Source organism: Neoarius graeffei, chromosome 24 (genome assembly GCF_027579695.1).
Source record: "Neoarius graeffei isolate fNeoGra1 chromosome 24, fNeoGra1.pri, whole genome shotgun sequence".
NCBI lineage: Eukaryota > Metazoa > Chordata > Actinopteri > Siluriformes > Ariidae > Neoarius > Neoarius graeffei.
The window spans coordinates 27,499,876-27,525,343 of NC_083592.1; the positions used below are offsets into that span (position 1 = coordinate 27,499,876).

The following is a 25,468-nucleotide window of genomic DNA, read 5'->3' on the forward strand; positions in this document are numbered from 1 at the left end:
GAAGCTTATCTTGTGTTAAATATTTTCACTCATTCGCTTCACTCACTCGTGAAATTATATGTTTACCACTCAAAGATAAACTTCATATCTTTCTCCGTGCTCTCACGGAAGGCGGTCGCATTTCTCTCCCTCTCCTCTCCCTTATCTTCCCTGCTTTGCTCCTCTCGTCTCGTCTACTGTTCTATACTTTTGAGAGACTCTGTCTGCACTGCTCTCCAAACTAAAAATCATGGAATTGATAAATTGGTCTCTCAATGCAATTGACACAATTTTCTCGACGAGGAGCCTGGGTTCGGGGGAACCGGCCTGTCCTGCCGGAACGTTCGCAGCTGGCTACATGATGGACGCGTGGGAGAAGTGGCGGGTCGTGTGCCTGGCGGCTCTTTCTGTGGAGGACATTGAAGACATCTACCTATTCGGAACCATGATTACAGGTCTTTTGCTGATTTGGATTAGGCATTGCCCTGGTTTATTGAGGAAATCAGAAAACGGTGACAGCTGTCCAAATCCCCATAAAGCTGCCCGACATGATTGAAGCGGTGGGCAGAGCTGTCGGCACTCAGACTGTGGCTATTCAGAACTTGAACCGCAACATGGATAACATCATGGAGAAGCTTTTGGCTTTGCAAAGGAAAATGGATCGATTCGGAGACCAGAATGGACAGAGTAGTCGTGTAAAAGAATGCCACTACTCACCCCAAGACCAAACAATCCCAATCTTGTCTGCTTTCGGCCCCCTCAGACAGCACTGGCCTCGGTCAAGGCCATTGCTGGAACAACAACTCCCCCTGAAGATCACTGCAGTGAGACGCTCTTGCATTTCTTCCCCCACTTCCCACAGTCTCCGCTTTTTACCCCCAGTGTGACAAGTGGGTGCACGACCAGCGCTGTCATGGCTGCAGGAACGGACGGCTGCTTGCTTGCGCTGGGTTCGCCCCCCCTACCCCCCTCAAGTTTTCATGTTGTAAAGTGTACTTATTTTGCTTATGTGCTGAGGTGTTTTTTTAATGTTCCCACACTGTACTCCCCAGAAGAGCATAGTGTGGGGGTTGCTTTTTCTCCTCCCCTCTCCTCATGTTACTCTGTATTTTTCTTTCCATCCCTGTCTTCCTGTCCTGTCTACTCCCCTTCTGTCAATTGTATGTATGTGTATACGGTATGTACGGACAGGTTGATGGCCAATTTCGCTGGTACTTGTGACTAGTGACAAAGGGTTCATTCATTCATTCATATCTTCATGCAATATCCTGTGTGTGTGATTTTGTTTCTCTGTTTTGTTGTTGTGTAGTGGACAGTGTATGGTGAACCCCCTATGCACAAAGACCAGCCACCTTTATCTTTTGGCCTGCTACTGAACCATGAGCATGCTCTCTCTGTTCTGGAGAAAGGACCTGCAGCAGATAGTCCTGAGGTAAAACTGAGCAAAGTGTTCCTGCAGTGTGCGTGTGATGGATAAAAATATTTTACAGAAGGTAATCTTTCGCTCTTGTGCAGGCGGCTGTGTTCCAGCAGCTATGGGGCTCTCGCTCAGAGCTGAGGCGCTTTCAGGATGGAGCCATCACTGAGGCAGTGCTGTGGTCTGGATCCTCCACCTGCCAGAGGAGACATGTTCCACTGGAGATCATCACCCACCTACTGGAACTGTAAGACCACAGCACCATAACAGCAAGAGGAGATACAGAGGAGACACACAATCTTTTTTACAAAGTGTGCTGCATGTGTTAATATATTTTGTTTTCTCCTTGTTTAGTCACGCAGATATACCAGAGTCGTGTGTCCGGTTTGTGGGAGGACAAATGGATGATGTCATTAAGGTTGATAAAGAGGTATGTCTTATGTTGCTGAGTGATGGATGGATGGATGGATGGATGGATGGATGGATTCATTGGTGGATCGATGAACGGATGGGTATATTTGTTGGTGGATAGATAGATGGATGGAGAGATCCATGGATGGAATGTTTCATTGATGGATGGACAGATGGGTCAGTGGACCTTTGGATGAATTTACTGATGGGTTCATTCATTAATAGATGGATTTGTTGTTTAATGGATGGATGGATGAGTTTGTTGTTGAATAGGGCAATTGATGGGTGGAGCTGTGTCCACATACTTTTACCCATAAAGTGTATAGATGGATGGCTTCACTGATAGTGGCTGCGTGTATGGATGGATATATCAGTGGGTGGGTTGACAGGATGAATTGGAACAGAATAAGACTGAAGGATGATAAAAGTAGCACTTTACTGCAAACAACATTAATAACTACTAATAGAAACAATGTTGATTACAGTCAGATAAAATACAAGTGTAAATAAGCAAAACTTGTTGTAAAATATTAGGTGTAGTAAAAGGCTACTACTAATATTCGTAACAGAGCTCTTCGTGCACGTGGAGCAGAGCCCCTTACTGATAGCAATGCATCAACCTGATTTTTGATGGCTTTGTTCATATGTCGGTCCGTACGAATGTGTATCACTACAGGGAACCCGATCATAAGTGCAAGCAGGGCTCGAAATTCAATTTTTTATTTTTTTTTTCACCAGCCAGCCGGACTAGTTACCTTCCAAAGTAACTCGCCAAACAGAAAATCAACTAGCCAAAATTTGTTCATGTATGAATTTTACTTCTGTCAAAAATAACGCAAAAGAGAGTAGTTACTATTGTTCATGACTAATGTGCATTTATTTCAAGACCCGAATATTTTGATACTGTTGTTAAATACATAAATGAGAACAACACAGAGCACCATAATATAATATCAACAAATAATAATATATTGGAAAACTTGGCAACTTTTCGCAACTACACCACCGTGCCGCCCTTTACGAACACGTTTTATGGAAAATATTCACAGAAGTTTCATAGAAAACTTATTAAAACAATGTTATTAGTCCACTAGTTTGTTGGACAGTTGACAGTTTCTTTCATGTAAGGGCAGTAGACAGATATATGTGCAGGAAGAGTTTTATTGAAAGCACACTAGCAAACAGATCCAAAACATAGACAAAGGCAGAGTTAAAAAACAGGCAGTGAGGAACAGACAGGATATCAGAGGTAATACGGTACTCAAAGTCCAAAAACACAAACTGGGTCAAAACCAGAAACGCGATACAACCTACAAGGCTCTTGCAAAATCTGTATGTTACTGAGAGTCCTTATATGTATGCGCTGTGATTGAGCTCTAATCAGGAACAGGTGCGTGCAAATTAGTCCTAATGTCGTGTGTGTGTGCTTTGCAGTCTGCGGCTGCGCTCTGAGCTCAAACATGCGTGGATGCACATATAATAGTTGTAACCAGGCAACTGTTTGACATCAAGTTTAATATTCGACTGTAACTATACAGTAATGATGTAAAGTGAAAGCGCCAGTTCACTGCTGTCCTCCAGGCACCCAGCAGAGTCGTACTATAATAAATGCCGTGGTGTTGTTTCTGGTGCTTGGCATGTGGTGTCGAAGAAAGGAATAAATATGTATCGTAGCTGTGATGCGTATCTCATTATTGTTCTCACTGTCACAAGACAATGCAGCAATTTATTGATGTGAAATACACGACACAACACAATCCAATGGTTCATATGTTTGTTTGTTTTTTTTGTTTGTTTGTTTTTTTAATTATTATTATTGCTGTTTGTCAGGCATGCAGTACAGGAGAAGAGGAGAGTCTGAAGGTGGTGCAGTGTTTTGATGATCTCAGCAGAAAACTGTGGCAGCTGGATGGTCTGCCTCTGTCCATCACATCAGTGCAGGGTGCTCACCCAGCTCTCCGATACACACAGGTTACACGCGTCTACACCTCTGCATTTCATCTTATACTACCGTTTTAAAAATATAGTCTCTTCCTTTGCTGTGTTTTTAATGTGTCTTGCCCCTCTATAGGTGTTTCCTCCTGTCCCAGTAAAGCTGGCCTACTCTTATTTTGAAAGGGAGAAGATCTCACATGCTTTGATTCCACGTGAAACTAGGGCTTGCCCTTATTATATCACTCCTATAAAAGGTAAGGTAGTTAGTTTATATGTCCATGTCAGAGTTAAGAAATCATGTCAATTTTTAGCCTGATTTTCAGGACCGTTAACAGGGATGAGAATTTTCCGCGGATCCGCGGAATTCTGAGTTTTTCCCGCTGAAAATGTCATTTTTGTGAAACGTGTAAATCCATTGAGAAAATTTCGGGGGGGTCGGCGCGAGGCGAGGCCAGGGTTCCCGCAGGTCCTTAAAAAGTCTTAAATACAACTTTCGGTTTTCAAGGCCTAAAAACGTCTTAAATTGTTTAGAATGACTGGAATTTTTGAAAGGGAGGTATTAAATTTAATATTGGACCGAACAAGTGAAATGTCTCAATCCGTTTTGGGGTATTTTTTTTAACTGTAATTTTAAAAGTGACCAGCGTACCTTTTGGGGGCAGCATTGGTTCTGTGCGTCTTCTATGCATTCCGTAGATCAAGAGCTAACGTTAGGAGGCTACTGGAGGCAGTGTGGTGTGGTGCGGTGGTTGTGAAGAGTGAGAGATGCACAGGTAGCTTACGCGGGCGCTAGAAAGCGTTGATAATTATGGGAAGATGTCTCTTTAACGACAAGTGGTTGGGGGATGACAAATACCCCCAAAATAAGGAGAAGAATCGTTTGCGATAAAAAGCGCTGGATCGCACAAATGTGTTTAAAGACGGTACCGCAGCGCTGGGGACACGCCCACTGGGAAACTGGTTTTTCACGGACACGAGGCGCGCGCGCGTGTGTGTGTGTGTGTGTGTGTGTTAGAAGTCAAGTATTCCGGAGTGAAACGCAGGGGGGTTCGCGCATGCGCACAAGAGTCAGGTGGAAAATGGGGCTTATAGGAAATAATAATAATGATTAGCATCATTTTTTTACATAATTAACATTTGTTTATTGTACCAAGTTTAATATAAATATATAAACAACCTTTATTTCAAAACTCAATTAAAAAGAACTCCAGAAAATACAATAATTCTAAATATAGCAGTGTTTCCCACAGACCAGGTAGCAATTTGTGGTGCTCCACTGTGCCGATGAGGGAATCATGCGCGGTGGTGTCGTGGCGGTCGGTGGAGTCGGTCATTGGGGTGTATGCAAAGTGTTTACAGCGGGCGATGTTCAAACACACAGTATTTTTCTTCAGAGTCACCTGCTGGGGCTATTTTAAAGCTACAAGAAGCATTTGAGATTATTCAGTTCAATTTAAATTCTTTTAAGTTCTTTAAGAGAAGACAGCTAAAACAATTTTTCCCAGAACCCTGCCTGGTTTCATTCCTCGACCCAACTTTACATTACAGGGCAGGCCATTAGTTTGCTGGGCTTGATGTTGGTGGAAAACCTGTCTTTTAAATTTATGAAAATTACTCACCAACATTGAAGTTAAAATTTAGTTTTTACTAGGGATGCACCGATTGCAATTTTTTGGGCCGATTCCGATTTTCCATGGAGTGTGACCTGCCGATACCGATTTTGGCCGATTCTGATTTCATTTTTTCAAACCACTTGACAGCACACACAAAGACTATTTTCTTTTTATCTTTTCTTTAATAGAACATTCTGCCAGATTTTCAGTAATAAATTCAGTATATAATTCAGTAATAAAAACACCTCAAAGGTTGAAAACAAACAAAAAGACATTGTTCTTTGTAAAATCTTTCTTCATGTTTGGTATTAACATATATTAATTCCTGAAATAGGAAATTCACACAAACATTTTTTCTTTTCCCATCCAATATCTGGCACAAAAACAACTTCCCCCTCATATATTATTTGCCAACTGCTATGGAACACACTTTCATAAGCCTATTTAGATCTGAAAACTTATGCCTTATAGAACAACCCATTTCTTCATTCAGTATCAAAATACAAAAATAATTTCCAGTCATACTTATACCATAGCCATTCTATCAGCTTTGTCAAATGTGTATTTGTAGAGTAATTTCCAATGGAATCAAGTGCTACCAAGGTTGTCAAACAAACAAAAAGACATTTTTTTCTCTCTCTTTGTACAAATCTAACTAGATGTTTGGTAATAGGCTAACGTATTAATTCCTGTAATGGGAAATTCACACAACCACAAACATATTTTCTTCTTTTCACATCCAATATCTGGCACAAAAAAAAAAAATTCACTATATTTGGATATCCAAATATAGTGATTTTTGTTGTTGTTGTTAACAGCGCGCGCGCCGGAGCTCGTTAGGCGCGCAGGACTGACACTGTTCTGTGCAAGCGCAACACAACCGCACTAGAAAGCATGTTCAAGCTGCCAGTGTAGCTGCAGTCTTTTTAGTTGCGAATTACGAGTATTTCCACTTTCATCTCTATGTGATACACAAGTTTTGATCGGCAGAAAATCGACATATTTTAATTTTGCCCGGCCGGTCGCCAGTCATGGCCAATCACGTGAAAATCGGCCGATTCCGATCAGCAGCCGGTCAATCGGTGCATCTCTGGTTTTTACCTTAGTTTTTTGCCTTTTTGGTGGCAATCTTTCAATCATTCTTTAGTTGACATTCAAGGAATAAATTGCAAAAAACCAGCTGGAGGTTTTTATTTTAAATATTGAACTCAACCAATACTAAAATGAAATAAACAGTATAATGTAACAACAAAGTAATAATAAAATATCATAATTAGATGTAAGAAACCACTTAAGGTAACACCAAGGCAACTAACAATAATGAAAAAGCATTACCCTAATTGGTGCAAAGCCTGCATGCCCTATCAGAACATTTAATTCTGCGTGGCTTCCTGAAAAAAAAAAAAACTCCAGTGCCCTATCGTAAGGGAAGTCATTGCTGAAGCGGGATAAACGGGATAATGCAATAAGGCCGGTTCCTCACGTAAAGCTGTTACTGTATGCATCAAAATTGGTTTATAGCCTGACTCAGGGATGTTCGTTTCCTGTAAGCCAAGAAGGCTATGATAAAGCTCATCACGAGCACGACGTAGGCTACCTTTTAAAATAAGCGGTCGGAAGGCGAATCGGGAAGGCTGCGTTATTTTTAATTAGTGCAACGGATTTATTTTTTTTTTTTCAAAAATCACGCGTCTGATTGTGTGGTGCTAGGAATCCATTGTGTGGCGCTGCGCCACACAATGGTCTATGTATGGGAAACCCTGTATAGTACAGTATAAATAATTTGTACAAAAAGTTTTTTAGTTTTATTACTTATCGTCTACAACAGCGTTTTTAATATAATAATAAGAATAATATTAACAACCACTAATAATAATTAGTAGTAATAGTAATTATTATTGATTATTAATCATTACTACTTATGAATTAGTGATTAATAAGTACTAGGGATTATTAAATGTTATAAAAGTAAGTTTATAAATGTTTTAAATCATCATTGAATTTGAAGATAGATAGATAGATAGATAGATAGATAGATAGATAGATAGATAGATAGATAGATAGATAGATAGATAGATAGATAGATGTGTATGTGGGAAAGTTGGCAGACATTTCAGAGTTTTTTTAAATGTCCCATTCTCATCCCTGCGTTAAGCATGTTTCCACCAAAGTATCCAGAGTATGTTTTAGTTCTTAGGCTATGTTTAAAGTGTATGTAATGCCTCGAAACTCCACGTTTTTTTTTTTTCCTTGTACAAAGCAACAATCATGATGTTGATTGACCATGTGTTTTCGAAACATAGCTGATCCAAAAGGTCATAAATTAATGGAAAATCAATTAGAGCAGCCAATTTTCACGGAATCTGCTGAGACTGAACTGGAAGATCCCGAAAAGGTGCGTGACGTCACGTGTGTAACAATCCAGGTATCAATTTCGTTCATGTGCGCAGCAGTGGTTAGACCAGTCTCGATACGGAATCACATTCTGGAGAGAATTCTGAGAGTAATTGGGATTCTTATGTCAGATGAAGGGACAGATGATAATCAAGGATATTCTGGAGTAAATGGTTATCTTTTCAAACCCCCAAGACCAGAAACAGATGCCAGTTCACTCAGTTCACGACAATCTTCCTCTGTAGCGTGAGCGAGATGGAGAGATAGATGGAGAGATGTGCAGAATGCAGTGGTTACCTTTCATGTTTTCCTGAACAAAACTAAAAACAAATCAAATACTGCAATCTGAGAGCATTTAACACGTTTCAGTTAATAATTAGTGATGATTGCGCGTACGCATTTTTCTTCCTGTTAAAGTGCATCAAATATAAGATCGGATGTCGCGAGCCTGTAAATGCTGCTCGTAATCCTGCGTCTGGTGCACTCTCTGTGAGTGTGAGAGGTGATGGGGAATCGATGAACTGTCCAAATGTCATTTATTAAATCAGTGGGTTTCTTTTTTGCTCCAGTAATTCCCATGTGGTCGTTCTGGTGGTGATGAACACTTGATGAATCGGATTTATTAGTAGTAGGCGACACGAAATCTGCCCGCTTCATTTGCACAAACCTCACCCACTGTCGCTGCAGATTAGTGTAATTTCTTGGAAATTCATGAACCGAATGTCCTGCTGTACATAGATTTGAACATCCAAACACAACTCGGCGCGTTCACATTGTTATTTTTATAAGATTCCAACAACTCAGTGAGTAAACGAGCACAGAGTCAGATGAACCAAAATGACCCAGATAACTGGGGTTCCACGCATGACGTCATGCGAGATTAGCCCTGAGGCAAGGCTGACTTTTTCCGGGATCCGGAAGCCGTGATTTATCGATAGTTTTGTGCTTGATAATAAAACGAATGATGAATATTTTATATATGTAATATATATTTGTGTGTGTTCTGTATTCATTCATGTTTAGTGATCTGTCACATGGAAGGGAGCGGAAAGTGGCCCAGTGAAAGTCTGGCCATTCGACATATTAAAGCGGCTTTCCACATCCGCATCGGACAGCTGCTCAACACCCAGCATGGCTACACGTACCGGCCCTCACCTACACACCTGGATGTGTGGAAGGTAATGTGTGTGTTGCGTTCTAATTCTATTAGAAATTCCACTGTACATTTATTTAAAAAGTTTTTTTTTTTCCCTATATTTCAGTTGCATGCAAAGTAATGTAAATTGTAATGAAAAGACGGACAAGCCCTTACCTCATTACTGAAACTATGGATATCTCTTAAATTGCCCTTTAAAAAGGGCATCGAGCCATGTAGCTCAATTAGGATTGAGATGGAGCTAATTTTTAAAGGTCCCATGGCATGGTGGTTTGTTGATGCTTTAAACGGGCTCGTGGAGGTTTCCGGATGTTATATCCACAGCCTTTCTCGAAATGAACCCTCGGCACGTAGATATAGCCTCCTGGGAGAAAGCCCCATTTCAGCGCTTTTCCCAGTGCGTCGTTTTGCTAATGAGAAGCAGGAGGCGGGGAAGGGTAGAGGGTGGGGGCGGGTCTTATCATTAATATTCATGACATGTAAACGTGTTACCTCTGATTGGCTAACAGCACTGTGACGCTACCTCCAGTGGGTCAGAACAAGCGGATGTGGGTGTCTTACTATGGCGAGAGAGAAGGAACAAACCGTGAAGGGAAAAATACCGCGCGCTGACGTCATTAAGGTGCGACGCGAGGAAATAAAATAAATTCAACAAATGTTTGGGTTTTTACTGAACAAACAAACAAATAAAATGAACGAGTGGCTTAAAAAAAAGAATGTGGGTGTCTTTGTAAAAACTGTTTTGATTGGCTATTATAACAGAGCATGCTGCATGCTTTTTGGTTTTGTAGCGCAGAGTACCTGGCTAACTGCAGGAAGCGGATAGCTGCACAGCTAATGTAGCCATTGCAAGGCTAACGTGGCACCGATTTTAAAACACAGCAAAACGACTTAACAGTTATACACTTACTTGTTCGGTGTTTGTTGCTGATGCGGCAGGGATGCTTGGTACGGACCCAGGCTTCAGTGACAGTTGATGTGCAAAACCTGCCCTGTACTGTCCCAAGTTGTGGAAACATTCATCAGGAAAATGCTTCCGACAAACATACACCGTCTTAGGTAGACTCGACGGCGTATTATTGGAGTAAATAAAATTAAGCCACTGCGTCTTCAGGGGCTCTCCCGTCGGCAGTAAAAACAGACTCCTTTCTGTGTTGTCACATCCATGTACAGCGCAACTTCCATGTTTGGTGGCAACTTTTGAGCTGGGCGGGCAATCCATACAGTGGGTGGGAATCCAGAGGGGGGGCGTGGGGATCATCTCCCTTGCTGACGTAGGCAAGGGAAGAGTTTATCAACGCGCCGTTTTGACGCGCCATTCTCAAATGTTGGGCATAGTTTGGTTTACACATTATGAAATTTCTAGCCACTGGGGTGACTTAAGAAGGTCAGAGGAACTCATTTTAACGTTAAAAAAACCTCAGAAAGTGAAAATTTCATGCCATGGGACCTTTAAAGAAAGATGCAAACACAAAACTGAAATTTAGAAATTAGTGGGATCCAGTGCATGAAGCATCATGACTCCCCAGTTATAATAGATCCAGATCTAAAGCCTAATCACACCTTAAAGCTAGATTGCCTTTCAGATTTTTCAAATGTAGGTTATAAAAAGAATTTTCCCAGACACCCAGTTATTTTTGTTGAGTGGATCAAAAGCTACTGAATTCAAGTCACAGACTTCCAATTTTATTCGTTTTTTTTTTTTTTTAAATAGAACAATGAATGAATTTAGCACCACGTGGCCCTAAATTGTCTGCTATTTTTTCCTGCTTCACCATGACCCAATTCAAGATGCTACATCATCAGGGATTAAAGTTCTCCGGCACCATGCCGGATTTCCGGTTTGTAGTGATTGCCCGTGGATTTAAAAAAATAATAAATCGAAAATAAATTGACGGCAATTAAAAAAAAAAAAAATGACCGTCGAAATCCCTCTTGTGTTTGTCAGCCAATGGTAGTAAAGGAGCGCTCTGAAACTGACAGTATTAGCCAATCAGAAGAAGAATGGGGCGGGTCTAAGGAAAGCCTTTACCCCCTCCTCTCATTTCTTCCTTGCTTCGATGCGGTGCAGTGCTGAAGATCGACACGGAAAGTCACCTCGCGCCGTTACGGCTCCATTCAACGGAGAGAGGGTAAAAAGGAAAAAAATAAAATAAATGAACTTTTGTGTTGGAGAGAAGGGCGAGGGAGAGAGAGAGAAAACGGAATTGCATGGTGGCGTGGGCAAAATGCAGTTCGTGAACTCTGGGGCAGATGTGACGACCCTAGAGAAAGGTGTTAAAAATAAATGGCGCTGTTGTTGTTGTTGATGTTAACGTTCTATTGGTTTAAATAACATTTGTGTATTTAATTTGCCATTCTACTACTGATGTTCAAAGTTATTGAAATGGTGAAATTGTTAAATTATTTCAATTATTAAAACTTTTAATGCTCTCTAAATGCCATACTGAATTTCATCTACCTTTGTAACAGTTCACCTTGTGACTGTAGGTTAATTTATTACTTGTTAAGGACAACGCTGAGCACCAAAACTGGATATCAAAAGAAATGTGGTACATACAGGTGGTAGATATAGTAGATGCACTTTTGCCATCTTCTGGCCGTTTTTGGTATTGGATTTTCAAAAGTCAAATTTAATTTTCCATTCATGCAATCTCTGATCCCATGCCCCCACAAACCCCCTGGTATGGCTTGAAAATAAACACACAATCCAAAACACGTGCACACACACACACACACACACACACACATACATATATATATATATATATATATATATATATATATATATATATATATATATATAAGTTTCTTGCCTGTGTCGACAAAGTTCAGGCTCAGGATTTTTTTTTTGCTTTAATCCCTGCATCATGCATCACGTAGTGGGCTTTCCCTGTTCATGCAAGGTATTGTGGGATACAAATTTGAAACAGGAAAGAAAATGGAGGACGTGAGTGTGCAAATGCAACGTGAAAGACCGACTACAGTAACAGAAAGTGAGAAGAAAAGACATTGTTCTATATGAAGGAAAGAAAACGCAGGACCAAACTAATAAATATCGGCGGTCAGCGAGCACCTCGGTGTGATCAGCTGTTCGTTTGGCAACAGAATGATGCAGAGATGCCTACTAGTACGGATTGGCCATATTTTGTACGGAAAAGTTACGTAAATACGAGGTTACGGCAAACAGTGTTATTCTGTACGGAATTATTATAAAGTCTTAAAAAATTCCAGTGAGTTGTTTTTAAATGTCCAAGCGACTTTTTCAATCCATGCGCGATTCACGGCTAGGCTATTTATTTTTACGACAACCACACATGCTGTGTGTGACATGCGCAGATTCCGCACATGCTGTGTGTGACATGCGCAGATTCCGCACATTTGTTCGTGCTATTTTCGATACGGTAGAATGGCCGTGCATTACACCCAGTCAAAAGGGCAACGGATACGCACACTGCAAACTGTGTAGAACTGACATTAACATCACTCGTGGTGTTTCGATTACGTTCATTATGTCTTATATTAAATATAGTTAGTTTTTTCTTTTTTATCAGACATCTAGTTTTTAGGTTTGTTTACCTGACATGTTTCGACGTACGACTGTCGTCTTCCTCAGAGTGTCACCAGATGTTATTGGTGACGCATCTTTTATCAGCTGATGTTTCCGAAGGCGTGGCCTTCCTGTCTGGTTTGACAGGTCGGTCACGCCTTCTACTGTCTGTTCGTCCCCTGCAAGATGGCACTCCAGGTATGGGAGAGCATGTATGCTCCCTCATCTCGATTGATGGTCCTCGGGCTTCGCTTACGGGTCACAGAAGATAACAAACATCAGCGCTGGATCAGGGAGGCCATGGAGATCCGTAAGCGAAGCCCGAGGACCATCAACCGAGATGAGGGAGCATACATGCTCTCCCATACCTGGAGTGCCATCTTGCAGGGGACGAACAGACAGTAGAAGGCGTGACCGACCTGTCAAACCAGACAGGAAGGCCACGCCTTCGGAAACATCAGCTGATAAAAGATGCGTCACCAATAACATCTGGTGACACTCTGAGGAAGACGACAGTCGTACGTCGAAACATGTCAGGTAAACAAACCTAAAAACTAGATGTCTGATAAAAAAGAAAAAACTAACTATATCACTCATGGTGGTCGCGATGACTGCACGCGGCATGTCAACTACAAAAAAAAAAACATATGGAGTATGCTGAAATGGCGAGTCAGGCGGAAAGTAAATCTGGGGGTATCCAGCAGTTTTTTACGAAATCTGTGGATGAAAAGACACGGAACGTGACACGTGCTGAAGCGGTGATGGTTGACCTGTGCTTGGAGTTGAACTTGCCGATTAGTGCTATGAAATGTGAGTTAAACTTATTCAGTTTCTTTTTACATGTCTGATTTTTATTCACTGAAATATCAAACACTGGCTGTACTTCTTTAATTCAAAGTCTTTTCAGTGTTGCAAGTGCAAATGTACATGTAGTATGATCAAAAACAGAATTTTATGATTAGTGTTGTTGGGATTGTGGCAAAAAATTGATCATTCCACTGTTTTAAATACAATTATAAAAAATGTCATTTTATTCAATGTCTCTTCTGAAGCATTATGCTGAAGTATTTATATATTGGGACATTAAGATAACAATGTCGGACTCTCTTTGGCATGAAATAAGAAATTTTTTTTTTAATTTTATTAGAATCCGTTAACAGGTAGAACATTTTGCCAGACAATATAATATAATACTTTTGAGGAGTTACATTCAATACCAGTGATTGGTAGTCAACCGTAATGTCTGCAAACAGGGAACACTATTGTATTTATAAAAATGTGAGAAATTGTATGCTCTAGAAATTTGTTGAGTGGAAATTCAGTTGAGATGGCTGCTCGCGTTTTGTTTATTCAATTCACACAAAACAGTTCTTTTTAATAATTTAAATGTTAAACATATTGGTATATACACCTCTTTATAATGGAAATGCGCATAAATTAATGTTACTGAAAGTCATTCCAAAATACTGAAAAATGTTTTCAAGAATACTGAAATTCAAAATTTGGGGTAGGCATCTCTGATGATGGAACTGTCAGTGCACGGTCAAAGGTAAACCTATAGATGGCAGTAATGCAACACTGGATGCCAGCTGCTGTAAAACCCAAAAGATGAAGAAGAAGGTAAACCTGCGCATGCGCACACGGACTTACTCTGCCTGCTTGACTGCCCAAAGCGAGTGATTTCATGCACATTATTTGCTTGGGAATCCCCTCGAATTAAAGAACTTCCCAGCCACAGAACGGTCTGTGGTGGGTTTATTTTATTTATTTATTTATTTATTTTTTTGAGGGGGGGGTTAAGATATTATAGAAATAAACACATATCACAATGACCAAATTTCAGAGGGAACTAAATTTCACTGATTTTATGAAATTGAAAGGCCGTCTAGCTTGAATGGCAAGTTTCATGAAATTTTATAATGGGTCTAGAATCTCACTTAAAACACAACCTGTGCCTTTAAAATTTCCTTGCTGTATATGAAAATACAAATCGATGTCTTGGGTCCTCTTCTGTTCATTATCTCCGTGCTACCTCTTGGCCGAATTATCCACCATCAGGGTTTGAATTTTCATTGCTATGCAGATGATGTGCAGATTTACATCAGCTGCAGGCCCTCCCTCACCCAGCTCCCGCTCTGAATGGATCCATGACCTAAAGCTGTGGACGAATGCTAACTTTTGAAAACTTAATTCTGGTAAAACTGATCTTCTGATTGGTTCCAAATCAATAACCTCTTCCAATAGTAGTCTTAAAGTGCATATCACGGGTAAATTCAGGAGCAAGATCAATGTAATTCTCTTATTTTATATTAAACTTGGGTCAAATATCTGTCACATTTTGCATTTTGTGCAATTTTTTTTTTACCTTGCGCAATACCAGAAAAATTCAGTTGAAATCAAGCCATTTGAGGCGAATTGGTCCGCCTCTGAAAAAACTTGGCATTTGGATTTCACGGCAAACATTGATTTTCGTGACGTCGCGTGCGGGACGCCTCCCTCTGAATCCTACGTCAGCGCTGGTTTGTTTATGAGAAAACGACCGTATTATTTACATCCCCCGGTGTTGTTCGTCATCTTCACTACTTGAATCATCATCAAATCCAAACAGATGAAGCCCCAATTCTGACATCTCATTATATTCGTCATCCAAAGGTGAAGTAGCATTGCGCTCAGGTGACAATTCCATATTTCAATGCAAAATCGCTAGCTGCTAAACTTGGTCTACACAGGCTGTGCACTGAAACTGTGCAAGCTCACGTAGCCTGCTGGCGGATCCGCAGGTGACGTCACGAATCTGGCTCCAGACTCCCTTGGGATTTTTCCAGACGCGTTTTATTTTATTTTTTTCTGCTGTAGACAGATGGCCTTGTGCAAAATTACCCTTCTGGACGAGTGTGTAAAGGGACATACTTTCATATTAAAAAAAAAAAAACTAAATTGGTTCAGGATATGCACTTTAAAGGGGAACTGAAGTCATTTTTAAACTTGCTTTATTTCTTAATTAACATGTTATTCAATTACGTTTTCGGTTTTATTAACCTTATATCGTGACTCATATTGGCATATTATTTTACACTTATCGGCCTTTTCGTTTTTTAGCCATGTTGAATGTAGTTCGTTTGGTCCACGACAGGCGTTGCTTTTCCGGTTCACGAGACTTGTGCGAGACTTCAAACGTGAAGTGTCAGCGCCGCCATTTTGAAAACTGTTTACACAGCGGCCAGATCAGCATATCATTCCAATTTAGATTAATTTCAAGATTTGCCAGCTTCATCAGTGATGATTATTCCATACGACTTCGAACCAACGTGGAGTAGAGAAGAGTTGGAAAGACGACAGGATAAGGACGAGTCCGTCGCGCTGGTATTTACGTCATTACTGTCGCACAATTAAAACGTGCCAGATCAGACGGCTGGTGGGTTTTCAAAATAAATACATGCATGTATTTTTGTGATAAATACATATTAAACTGAACGCATTTCCGACATAATCCTCACTAAGGTTTCGGACAGCACTACAAATTGGCGTCCCCACTATATGGTGCCCTATATAGTGAGTAGGGAGCGATTTCGGACCCAGGGAAAACTTCCGGCTTGATTACATCAGCATTCGAAAGAGGGTGTGTGCGTCTTTTGACAATGTTGGCAGATGTTGGTCACTTTGATTTCCGCTGTACGTTTTACTTCCGTTCTATGATGTCTCGCACAGGTCTCAATGAATCTCATTTACGGCCGTTGCTTTGACATTTGGACTGATACAGAGCAAATTTAAACACTCATAACTTGTTATAGCAGCGACAAAATAGCTGTCAGGAATGCATTCCTATTTTTAATCAGGGCTTTGAACCGGAATTTTTTTCCTATTGGTTCGTTCCGAACAGAAACGGAATTTTAACGTTTCCGGTTTTGGGTTCCACCATTAAATAGACGTTCCCGAACCGGTTAGAACAAAAAAATTTCGTTCCCGGAACGGTTAATTACGTTCCCTGTCAGCTGTTTAACAAATGGCTATAAAATTATGTCTCTGTCTCATCCAGCTTAAGCCAAATGTAGGCTAATTCTATTACAACCTTCATTAAATAAGACAAGAAATAATTCAAAACAATTATTATTTCAAATGTTGGCGATTTGGATTCTCAGTATGTCTTCCCATCTACACAAACAGAAAAAGTGCCAAAAATGAAAGATAATTTGTTTAGTGTGTTACCAAAGGCGAGTCAGGCCCTATAGAGGGCTACCGCATGACGTCACCGCGCCGCGAGATTTTGTTAGGCGCCATATTGGAAGACCAAGTACACATCTATGCAAGTACATACATTCATAAAACAAACTACACCTGAAATGTAGCCAGGGCCGGTTCTGCCCTAATCTGGACCCGGGTGCAACATCGCGCAAACACCCCACCCCCCCCCCAAAAAAAAAAAACCACCAGTCTAAATCAGGACAACCATCACATAACTATAAACATTTTATATCAACTATTTTAACTAAATGGGCTATAATAAATAAGCCTGCAGGCAGCCACGGCGGGCTGCCTCAGAAAAGTAACCATTCAATGACACAACTGAAAGCCTGCAGCCATGGCGGGCTGCCTCAGAAAAGTAACCATTTGTCCTACCTTAAAACTCGTTTTGCATTTTCTGCCTCCTTTTTTGTATTTTCGACCCTCCGTTTATTTTCTTTCCTTTTCTGAAAACCCGATTTGTATCCAGACATTTTGTTCTGCTACCAACGAACTAACTCGTCAGGTCTCGTCTCTCGAGCGCGCGATGATTCCCGTGGGAAGGGCAACAACTGATACATTTTTACAAACAGCCAATAGGGAGGTTGCATCGTTCAGGCTCTCCTTTGCTCAGAGACACTCAGTAATGGAGACGTGATGGCAGTCCACCTTCCCGCTCTCTCCATTCAATCAGCGAACGTCACACAGGAAGTGAACCCCAGCGGGTCATAGAAACTTGCGCAGGAGAAGAATGACTATTTGTAGGCTACAGAAACTTTGAGGAACGAAATAAAAACCGGTATTAACCGGTTACCATTATTTTTAATAAGCGTTTCTGTTCCGGAACATAAAAAATAATAAAGTTTCTGGTTTCGTTTCTGTTCCATGTGAAATAGAAAAAGTTCCCGGTTTTCGTTTTCGTTCCTTGAACCGGTTCAAAGCCCTGTTTTTAATAAAATGAGAAATAGAATTTTGATGATAAAAAATGTTACCATCAGTTCTCCTTTAATTTGGTCATTGATGGCACTGTCCTTAAACCTTCACCCACTGGACGTAACCTTGGTGTTGTCTTTGATTCTGCTCTCTTCTGAAAATCACAAACTCCCTGTCTAAAATGGCTTCCCCCCCCCCAAATCTTCGCAACATTGCACATCTCTGTCTGAAGGAAGCTGAAACACTCATCCATGCTTTTATTACATCGTGACTAGATTATTGTAAAGCTCTGTTCATTGGCCTTCCAGCCAAGTCAGCTTCAATATATTCAAAACTCTGCAGACAGAGTCCTCACCCACACTGATGTTTGTCCTTTGGGGTCGAAGATGACCATTAATTTTCAGTGTGGTGGTTGTGGCTCCGGAGGTGACTCATGAGGCCAATCTGGGTTTTGAAGGTATGCCCACATGCCAGGCATGCGTGGGTAGGTGCTGTAGTGGGGGTGGCAATAGTTTGAGCCTTCTGTGCAGTTAGTTTCTTCTGGACCTCGGCAGTATGTTTCATCTCTGCTGCACGTGTGCCACTGGTGAGCTTTGCTCGCCATGCTGGATGATCCTGAGCAAGCGGCTCCCATGAGTTGAGATCGATTTCTAGGATTTTGAGGGACACTAGAATTTGAAGTCACGACTTCAGGGGCTTCAAAGTTTGGGAGAATAGCAGGGTACAAATAGTTTACAGCAGGGTGCAAAATGGTAAAATGTCTGCCAGCGGCAGACATAATGCACGCAAAGCGTGCAGGGATATATATATATATATATATATATATATATATATATATATATATATATATATATATATATATATATATGCAAGTACGAATTTTTCATGGGGCGGGATGGTTTGGAACAGGCCATCTAAAATTGGGATAACATTTACCCGGGACGGGTATTTGAGGCGGGTTGTCTAGCTTAAGCTTGATTAGCGTTGTTACGCACGCCAGTGTTTCCCACAGAAATTTTGGAGACTATGGGGGAGGCGCGGGGGCTGTTTAAAATTGAGTGATAAGTTAAATATTAAGTTATTACTGAAAAACTATTGATTAAAAAAACAGACACTGAGAAATGGTCCTATAAACATCTTTACCAATATAAAATATTACCAGGACTACAAAAATGCAGAAAAATAGGCTTTACTTATCCAAATGCTCCTGTTGGTTCAAAAGTTGAAGTGCAGAGAACCTCACAGCACAACATGAAGTTACCTTAAAATATAATATAAATGCCTCAGCTTTCATGTAAGAAAAAAACTATTAATACTAGTACTGTGTGCAGGCAGTCTCTCCTGAAGACTAAATTAAACAATAATTATAAATGAATAAAATAAATGGCTCAGGCTTCATAGAAGAAAAAAACAATTGGAACAGAATCTCACAGTATGATGCTGAAGCTGCCTAAACAATGGAAAATAAAATACCATTTTGGCAAAAACGTTGGCATCCATTAATTTCTTGTATTAAGTAAAAAAAAATATGTTGCCAGATACTGCTGACGTTTTACAGCCCAAAATATGTTCAAAACCCGCCGAAATGCACTTAAAACCGCCCAAATTGGGCGGGAAAACGCGCAATCTGGCAACACAGGCGGCAGTAATGGCTGCACTCGTGTCGAGGATGTAAACACAGTTGACGCGGCAATGGACATACATGACATAGTGGATTTAATTTACGTTCACAACTTTTTTTGCTGTCAAATATTAATATTAAATTTTGTGACTCGACTGACAATAGCCGGCGGCATAACAAGCCATAGCCGGCGATTTGCCGCCGGTGACCAGCTACTTTTGAGACCGCTGGACTTGCACATGACCTTAGATTAGAGTGAGGGGAAGTTGTGCAGCCGTCAGCTTCACTCTGTCATCCCAACCTAACTGGGTCCAGGGGCAAGACAGAATCGGAATAGCTGGAGCTAGGTCAGGTCAGGATACAGTGGATGGCCAGCAGTGTTCTACGTATTGCACTGTGCCCTGATCGCGCCCCACAAACGCTTTGCTGGGTCTGCCTTCCTGCCCGTTGAACCACCAGGTGGTGGTGGTCTCCTCTGCGCAGTCTGCCAAGTCCCACGTTAAACACTTGGCGCACATCACTTCTATCCTCCAGATCCTCCACTAGCTCCCTCCTTCAATATAAAATTCTTCTGTTGACATTTAAAGCCCACCATGGCTATGCTCCTCAGTATCTAATGGAATTACTTCACCACTACTCTCCCATTCACAGTCTCAGATCTTCATCTTCTGGTTTGTTGTCTGTCCCCAAATTTAATCTGTCCACCATGGATTACGGGGTATTCAGGGTCACGGCCCCCAAGCCGTGGAATTCTCTCCATCGGTGTCTTCAGGATTGTACATCTCTTCCCAAATTCAAGACTCCTCTGAAATCTTCTCTCTCCTTTCTTGCTCCTCTCCTGATCACTGACTCTTTTTATCTTTTCAGTGATTTGAACAAATCTGTTATGCTTACGCTGTAAATTTTTGGTTTTTTCCTTTCATGTGTGTCCGTTCTGCTATGTTTTCTTTTGGTTGACTTGTTTCTCTTTCCGTAGTGCCATTTCTCTATAAAGCGTCCTTGGGTTGGTGAAAGGCGCGCTATAAATTAAATGTTGTGGAAAGTGACAAACGAAGGCTTTATCAAATTGTTTGAATTGTGGCAATTATTTAACATTATTACAGAGCCTAAATGTTTGTATTTTGGACTTGTGTACAGGATGGGCTGGCGTTCCGCATCCAGGTAGCGTACCACCGAGAGCCGCAGGTGCTGAGAGAAAGTGTGACCGCAGGAGGCATGCTGATTCAGCGAGATAATGCGGAGGCCCGGGCGCTGGAGCTCGAGACCCAGCACAAACCCTTCCTCACCAGCACCCTGCACGGGTACACCACACACACGTGCACACGCACACCATTGTAGTCCTTGCAACCCCGTACAGTTGTGGTCAGAAGTTTACATACAGTGACATGAATGTCATCTTGGATTTGAATGTCATGGCAATATTTGGGCTTTCAGCAATTTCTTTGAACTGTTCTTTCTCTGTGGCAGAATGATTGTACATTTTTAATAATAAAAAAAAACTAGAATTTGTTGCACAAGTTTTAATTTTCTTTGGGTTTTCTGAAATCAACACAGGGTCAGAATTATACATACAGCACACCTAATATCTGAGTAAAATGTCTTTTCACAAGATTCACCTTGACCAAACATTTTTGTTTACCATGAACAAGCTTCTGGCAGAATTCTCTTTGGATATTTCATGACTCTTCATGGTAGAATTGGTAGAGTTCAATTAAATTTGTTTTTTTTTGTTTGTTTTTTTTTTTCTTGACATGGACTCGACTTATAAGCACGGTCCATATATTTTCAATAGGGTTGAAGTCAGGACTTTGTTTTAAGCTTAATGTTGGCCTGCTTTATCCTCCACACCCAGCTCTGATGCGTGTTTGGGTTCATTGCCCTGTTGTAACTCCCAAGTCGTGTTCAAGTTTCTGATGGTTTATGCTGAAGAATTCTGAGGTAGTCCTCCTTCATTATTCCATCCACTTTGTGCAATGAACCAGTTCCACTGGCAGCAAAACAGCCCCAGAGCATGATGATCCTACCACCACCACCAGCTGGTACAGTGTCCTTCTGTACATGATTGTCATTGTGGCCAAACAACTCAATCTTTGTCTCATCTGACCATACAGCTTTCCTCCAGAAGGCTTTTTCTTTGTCCATGTGGTCAGCTTCAAGCTTTACTTAAGCTTGAAGGTGTCAATTTTGGAGCAGGGGGTTATTTCTTGGATAGCAGCCTCTTAGTCCATGGTGATCTGAACTGTAGACAGTGATCCATCAGCTTTCAGTTCATGGCAGGGCTGTGCCATGGTGGTTCCCAGGTTGTTCTTGACTATCTAAACCAATTTCCTTTCAACTGAGGGTGACAGTTTGGGTTTTCTTGAAGCAAAGTGGCTTGGCAAAGTGACTACACTTCACAATAACTTGCATACAATTGTTTGAACTGATCTTGGAATTTGCAATTGTTTAGAAATGGCTCCAAGAGACATTCCGGAGTTGTGTATGTCTGCGATCCTTTTTCTCAGATCTGCACTGAGCTCCTTGGACTTTCCCATTTTACTGTGTGTTGGTCAATCCAATGAGTGATGTAAACAAACCCTTTTTATGAAGGCACGGAGAAGCGACCAGCTGTAGTCAATCATGATCACTAACGGGAAGTTAAGAGACCTCGGCCTTGGCAAGATAAGAGACGTTTTGGAAGTTTCAGCACCTTTGAATTAATAATCTAAGTGAGCGTATGTAAATTTTTGACCCTTTATGTATAATTTTGACCCTGTGTTGATTTCAGAAAACCCAAAGAAAATTAAGACTTGTGCAACAAATTCGTGGTTTTTTTTTTTTTTTTTTTTTAAATTAAAGCTGTATGCTGTACAATCATTCTGCCACAGAAAAAGAACAGTTCAAAGAAATTACTGAAAGCCCAAATATTGCCATGACATTCATATCCAAGATGACATTCATGTCACTGTATGTAAACTTCTGACCACAACTGTAGATCTGATGCTTGCATGTGATATCCCTTAGCCTAGCTCTTACTATCTCTTTTAACAAGCGAAATTCTGAGAAGTGCTATAAAGTCTCTTGCTTGTGCGTCAGTCTGCAGCAGCAGGAGCCATGTTTCAGCGCAGTGTGCCGTCTGGCCAAACGCTGGCTGGCTGCACAGCTCTTCAGTGGAGACCTAATAGAGGAAGCAGCTGATCTGCTCGTAGCGTCGCTCTTCCTCCATCCGGCTCCCTTCACCCCTCCGAGGTACCCGTCTCACATACTCTCCCTGACTCTGTATCGCCATCCTCTGGTTTTGGCTGAAGGTGATATTGATCATCTTTTTCCTCAGTTCTCCTCAGGTTGGTCTTCTCCGCTTCCTTCACCTCCTCTCCACTTTCGACTGGAAGAACAACCCTCTGGTGGTCAACCTCAACGGCAAGCTCACAGGTCAGCACCGTATAAACCTGTCCTCACCTGTTTACTGTCTGGCTTTAGTTTTCATTCTTCTTTTGGTTCATCTCTGCTGTAGTTGCTGACTATGCCGAAATCAAAAACCACTTCCTGGTATCGAGGGACTCTTTACCGGTGATGTTTATCGCCACTCCCAATGATAAGACTGTCTCCATTTGGACCAAAGATGGACCTTCAGTTCAGGTTTGTAAAGACGTTAGAAATGCATATATTGTGTGTAATGTTGTCCCTAGACCTATGATAATCAAATTTTTTTTTTTAAAGATAACACGGCGGAAATTATCATCATTTGCAATATTGCCGTACCGTCGATCTGATTTTTCCTTATTCAGGGATTTCGGTTCGATATTTCAGGCCCAGAAATGAACACAAACACATAGTCCGAGCAGAGTGGCTCAGCTCTACTCCCTTTCCACAAAAGGTAGCTTGCATTTAAAAATGTACATCAGGGTTTTCAGTCTAACCCCAAAGAGTCAATGTGGCTCCAGGCGTTTATTTCAACTTCCCGATTCCACCTACTTCAGTATTTGTTCTTGGTTTTCAAATGAGTGCTAAAGTGAATGTAATGCCCCTAAGGGCCCGTTTACACGAGGACGCTGTCGGGTAAAAACGACTAAATATTTTATCGGAAGTGCCTTTCGTCTACACGGGGACGGCGTTTCCGAGGCTGAAAAACGGAAAAAATTGAAAACGCCTTCCAGAGTGGATCAGTTAAAAACAGCCCCCGTTGCATATCCGTCTAAACTACCCAATACGCGAAACTCTGCTCGGATCTGCTCACGTCGGGTACGCGTTTACGTCATACATATGTCATATACTGCACATGCCAGCCCGGGAAGTAAGAAAGTAAGTAAAAAAGTAAGAGCATGTCTGATTACATCGATCCAACGGACCTTCAAGCTGCTCTGGCAGCTTTAATAAACGTCCAGGAGTCCTTCGAACATCTATAGACCCTTTTCAGTCACGTGACCTTCGTAAACGCGACCACCATTTTGGACATGTAGCAGACTTCGGCTCGAATTGGTTTGAATGCGAGGAAGGCGACAAACGGAGAACATACAAGAAAAAGGAGCGAGATGCAGAAAATACCTTCGCTATCCAGCGACGTAGGGCATTTACAGGGCGAGCAGAGGGAGAAATAACAACAGTAACGACACATTAGCAACGCCGTACAGAAATAACGGTTTATGGCACAGACCCTTTCGGTTCTCGCTCATCTAGCTGCTACAATGACTGCTTAGACTGCAACAATAATACCTAACACACATTTAAGTATCCGTCGTAAAGACGTGAAACTCGTCGAGTGACGAGTGTGTTCATTGATAAGCTAACACAATCTAAAAGTAGACATACCATCACACTGCCCTGGCGCTGTGTACAGTTTACCTTCTATGGTTTGTGCACTCACTATTTGCCATTACTTTCTCCAACCGTTGTTAGAGATTACAGGGAACAGCCTGGATTTAAGAGACAAATACATGTTCCTCTTGTTTTGAACACTTAGCCCATGTTTACATTAGACCGTATCAGCGGATCATCAGATTAACGTTTTTAAAAGCGATTAGTGTGCACACAGCAACACCAATACACGATTCGTCTGCACACAGCAACGCCAATACACGGATACGCTCAGCTCCGCAGGCATCCTGCGCTCCAAATCACTCCGCCCTGAACAGCGAGTGCCCTCTGGAGGGTGCGCACTCCGGCCCTGCGCAGCTCACACAGCGCGCGAGTGAAGTGCACGAGCCACGATTCGGGACTGAGCCGCTGTGTGTGTGATCCCAGCGCAGATCACTTACCACTCGCAAGTGGAAGGATGGCAAGCCTAAAGACAATCTTTTTTTTTTGTTACATAGTCAAGAGAGGTGTCGGATCACTGGATCCAGTGTAAATAGCTGCCGGAGCCAACGCCCGAGGTTCCGGAGCGCGCTCCGGCTTGCTCCCCCTCAAATTAAGCGCTGTTTGTAGAACACTGCCTCTGATCTGTCCTACAGTCTACCAACAGCAAAGGAACACAACGCTAGCTAATGTCGTTAGCTAATAGCTACTACAGAAGAACAAAGAGGCTACAATGGGTTATTTTAGCCTATTTGGTTACACACTCGCCGCCACAGAATGTTAACAGCAATGTAATGCCTTTTCTGGCTAATTTTATTCGTCTTACCTCCAACAAAGTGGTCACTACACAAGCGCTGGTATGCCGAGGGCTGCCAATCTGTTAATGGCCGCTATCCATCTTCTCCGTCGGGATCCGATAAAATGATAACCCTTGCCTTGTTTGTTGATGGTTACTACATCCAGGTGCACAACAATATAGTGGCATGATGGAAGTCTTGCTGAAAATAAACACTTTCTTTGCTGCCGTTCCTCAATGCTGGCTGTGGTAAACTACTGGTAGTACATGTCCAAAATGGCGGCCGCGTTTGTCGTGACGTCACGTGAAAAGGGTCAATACCGAATCTGCACATATACCGTTAAAGAACAGAGGCGGGTATAGTATGCTCTTAGTTTTTTACTTACTTTCTTACTTACCATAGCCAGAGTAGTCAAAGTTTTCGCGGCGCAGATGTGCAGATCAGACGAGACGGAAGACGTTGCGCATGCGTGCAGACATAGCGGAGGTCTTTCACAGCACCACCTAGCCGCCTGGCATGCACATCCAATTGAATTCCACACATTTATGCGTCACCGTATAGACGCAGATTTCCTCCTTGAAAACGGTCGTGTAGACGCGGAAAAAAGTGAGAACGAAAACGGACTTTTGCGTTTTTGTTTCAGACCGTCCCCGTGTAAAGTGGGCCTA

The 25,468-nt window shown here is 41.7% G+C and overlaps 1 protein-coding gene across 1 annotated transcript in view; it reads left to right on the forward strand.

Moving 5' to 3' along the window:
• The window catches only part of nol6 (nucleolar protein 6 (RNA-associated)), a 73,503-nt gene that overhangs the window by 41,706 nt on the left and 6,329 nt on the right, over positions 1-25,468 (forward strand). Inside the window, exons 13-22 of the mRNA XM_060906956.1 lie at positions 1,289-1,411; positions 1,495-1,643; positions 1,751-1,826; positions 3,638-3,778; positions 3,879-3,996; positions 8,773-8,927; positions 20,368-20,531; positions 22,306-22,458; positions 22,544-22,641; positions 22,724-22,848. Of these exons, the coding sequence (XP_060762939.1) occupies positions 1,289-1,411; positions 1,495-1,643; positions 1,751-1,826; positions 3,638-3,778; positions 3,879-3,996; positions 8,773-8,927; positions 20,368-20,531; positions 22,306-22,458; positions 22,544-22,641; positions 22,724-22,848 (1,302 nt within the window). The remainder of the gene's footprint in view (positions 1-1,288; positions 1,412-1,494; positions 1,644-1,750; positions 1,827-3,637; positions 3,779-3,878; positions 3,997-8,772; positions 8,928-20,367; positions 20,532-22,305; positions 22,459-22,543; positions 22,642-22,723; positions 22,849-25,468) is intronic.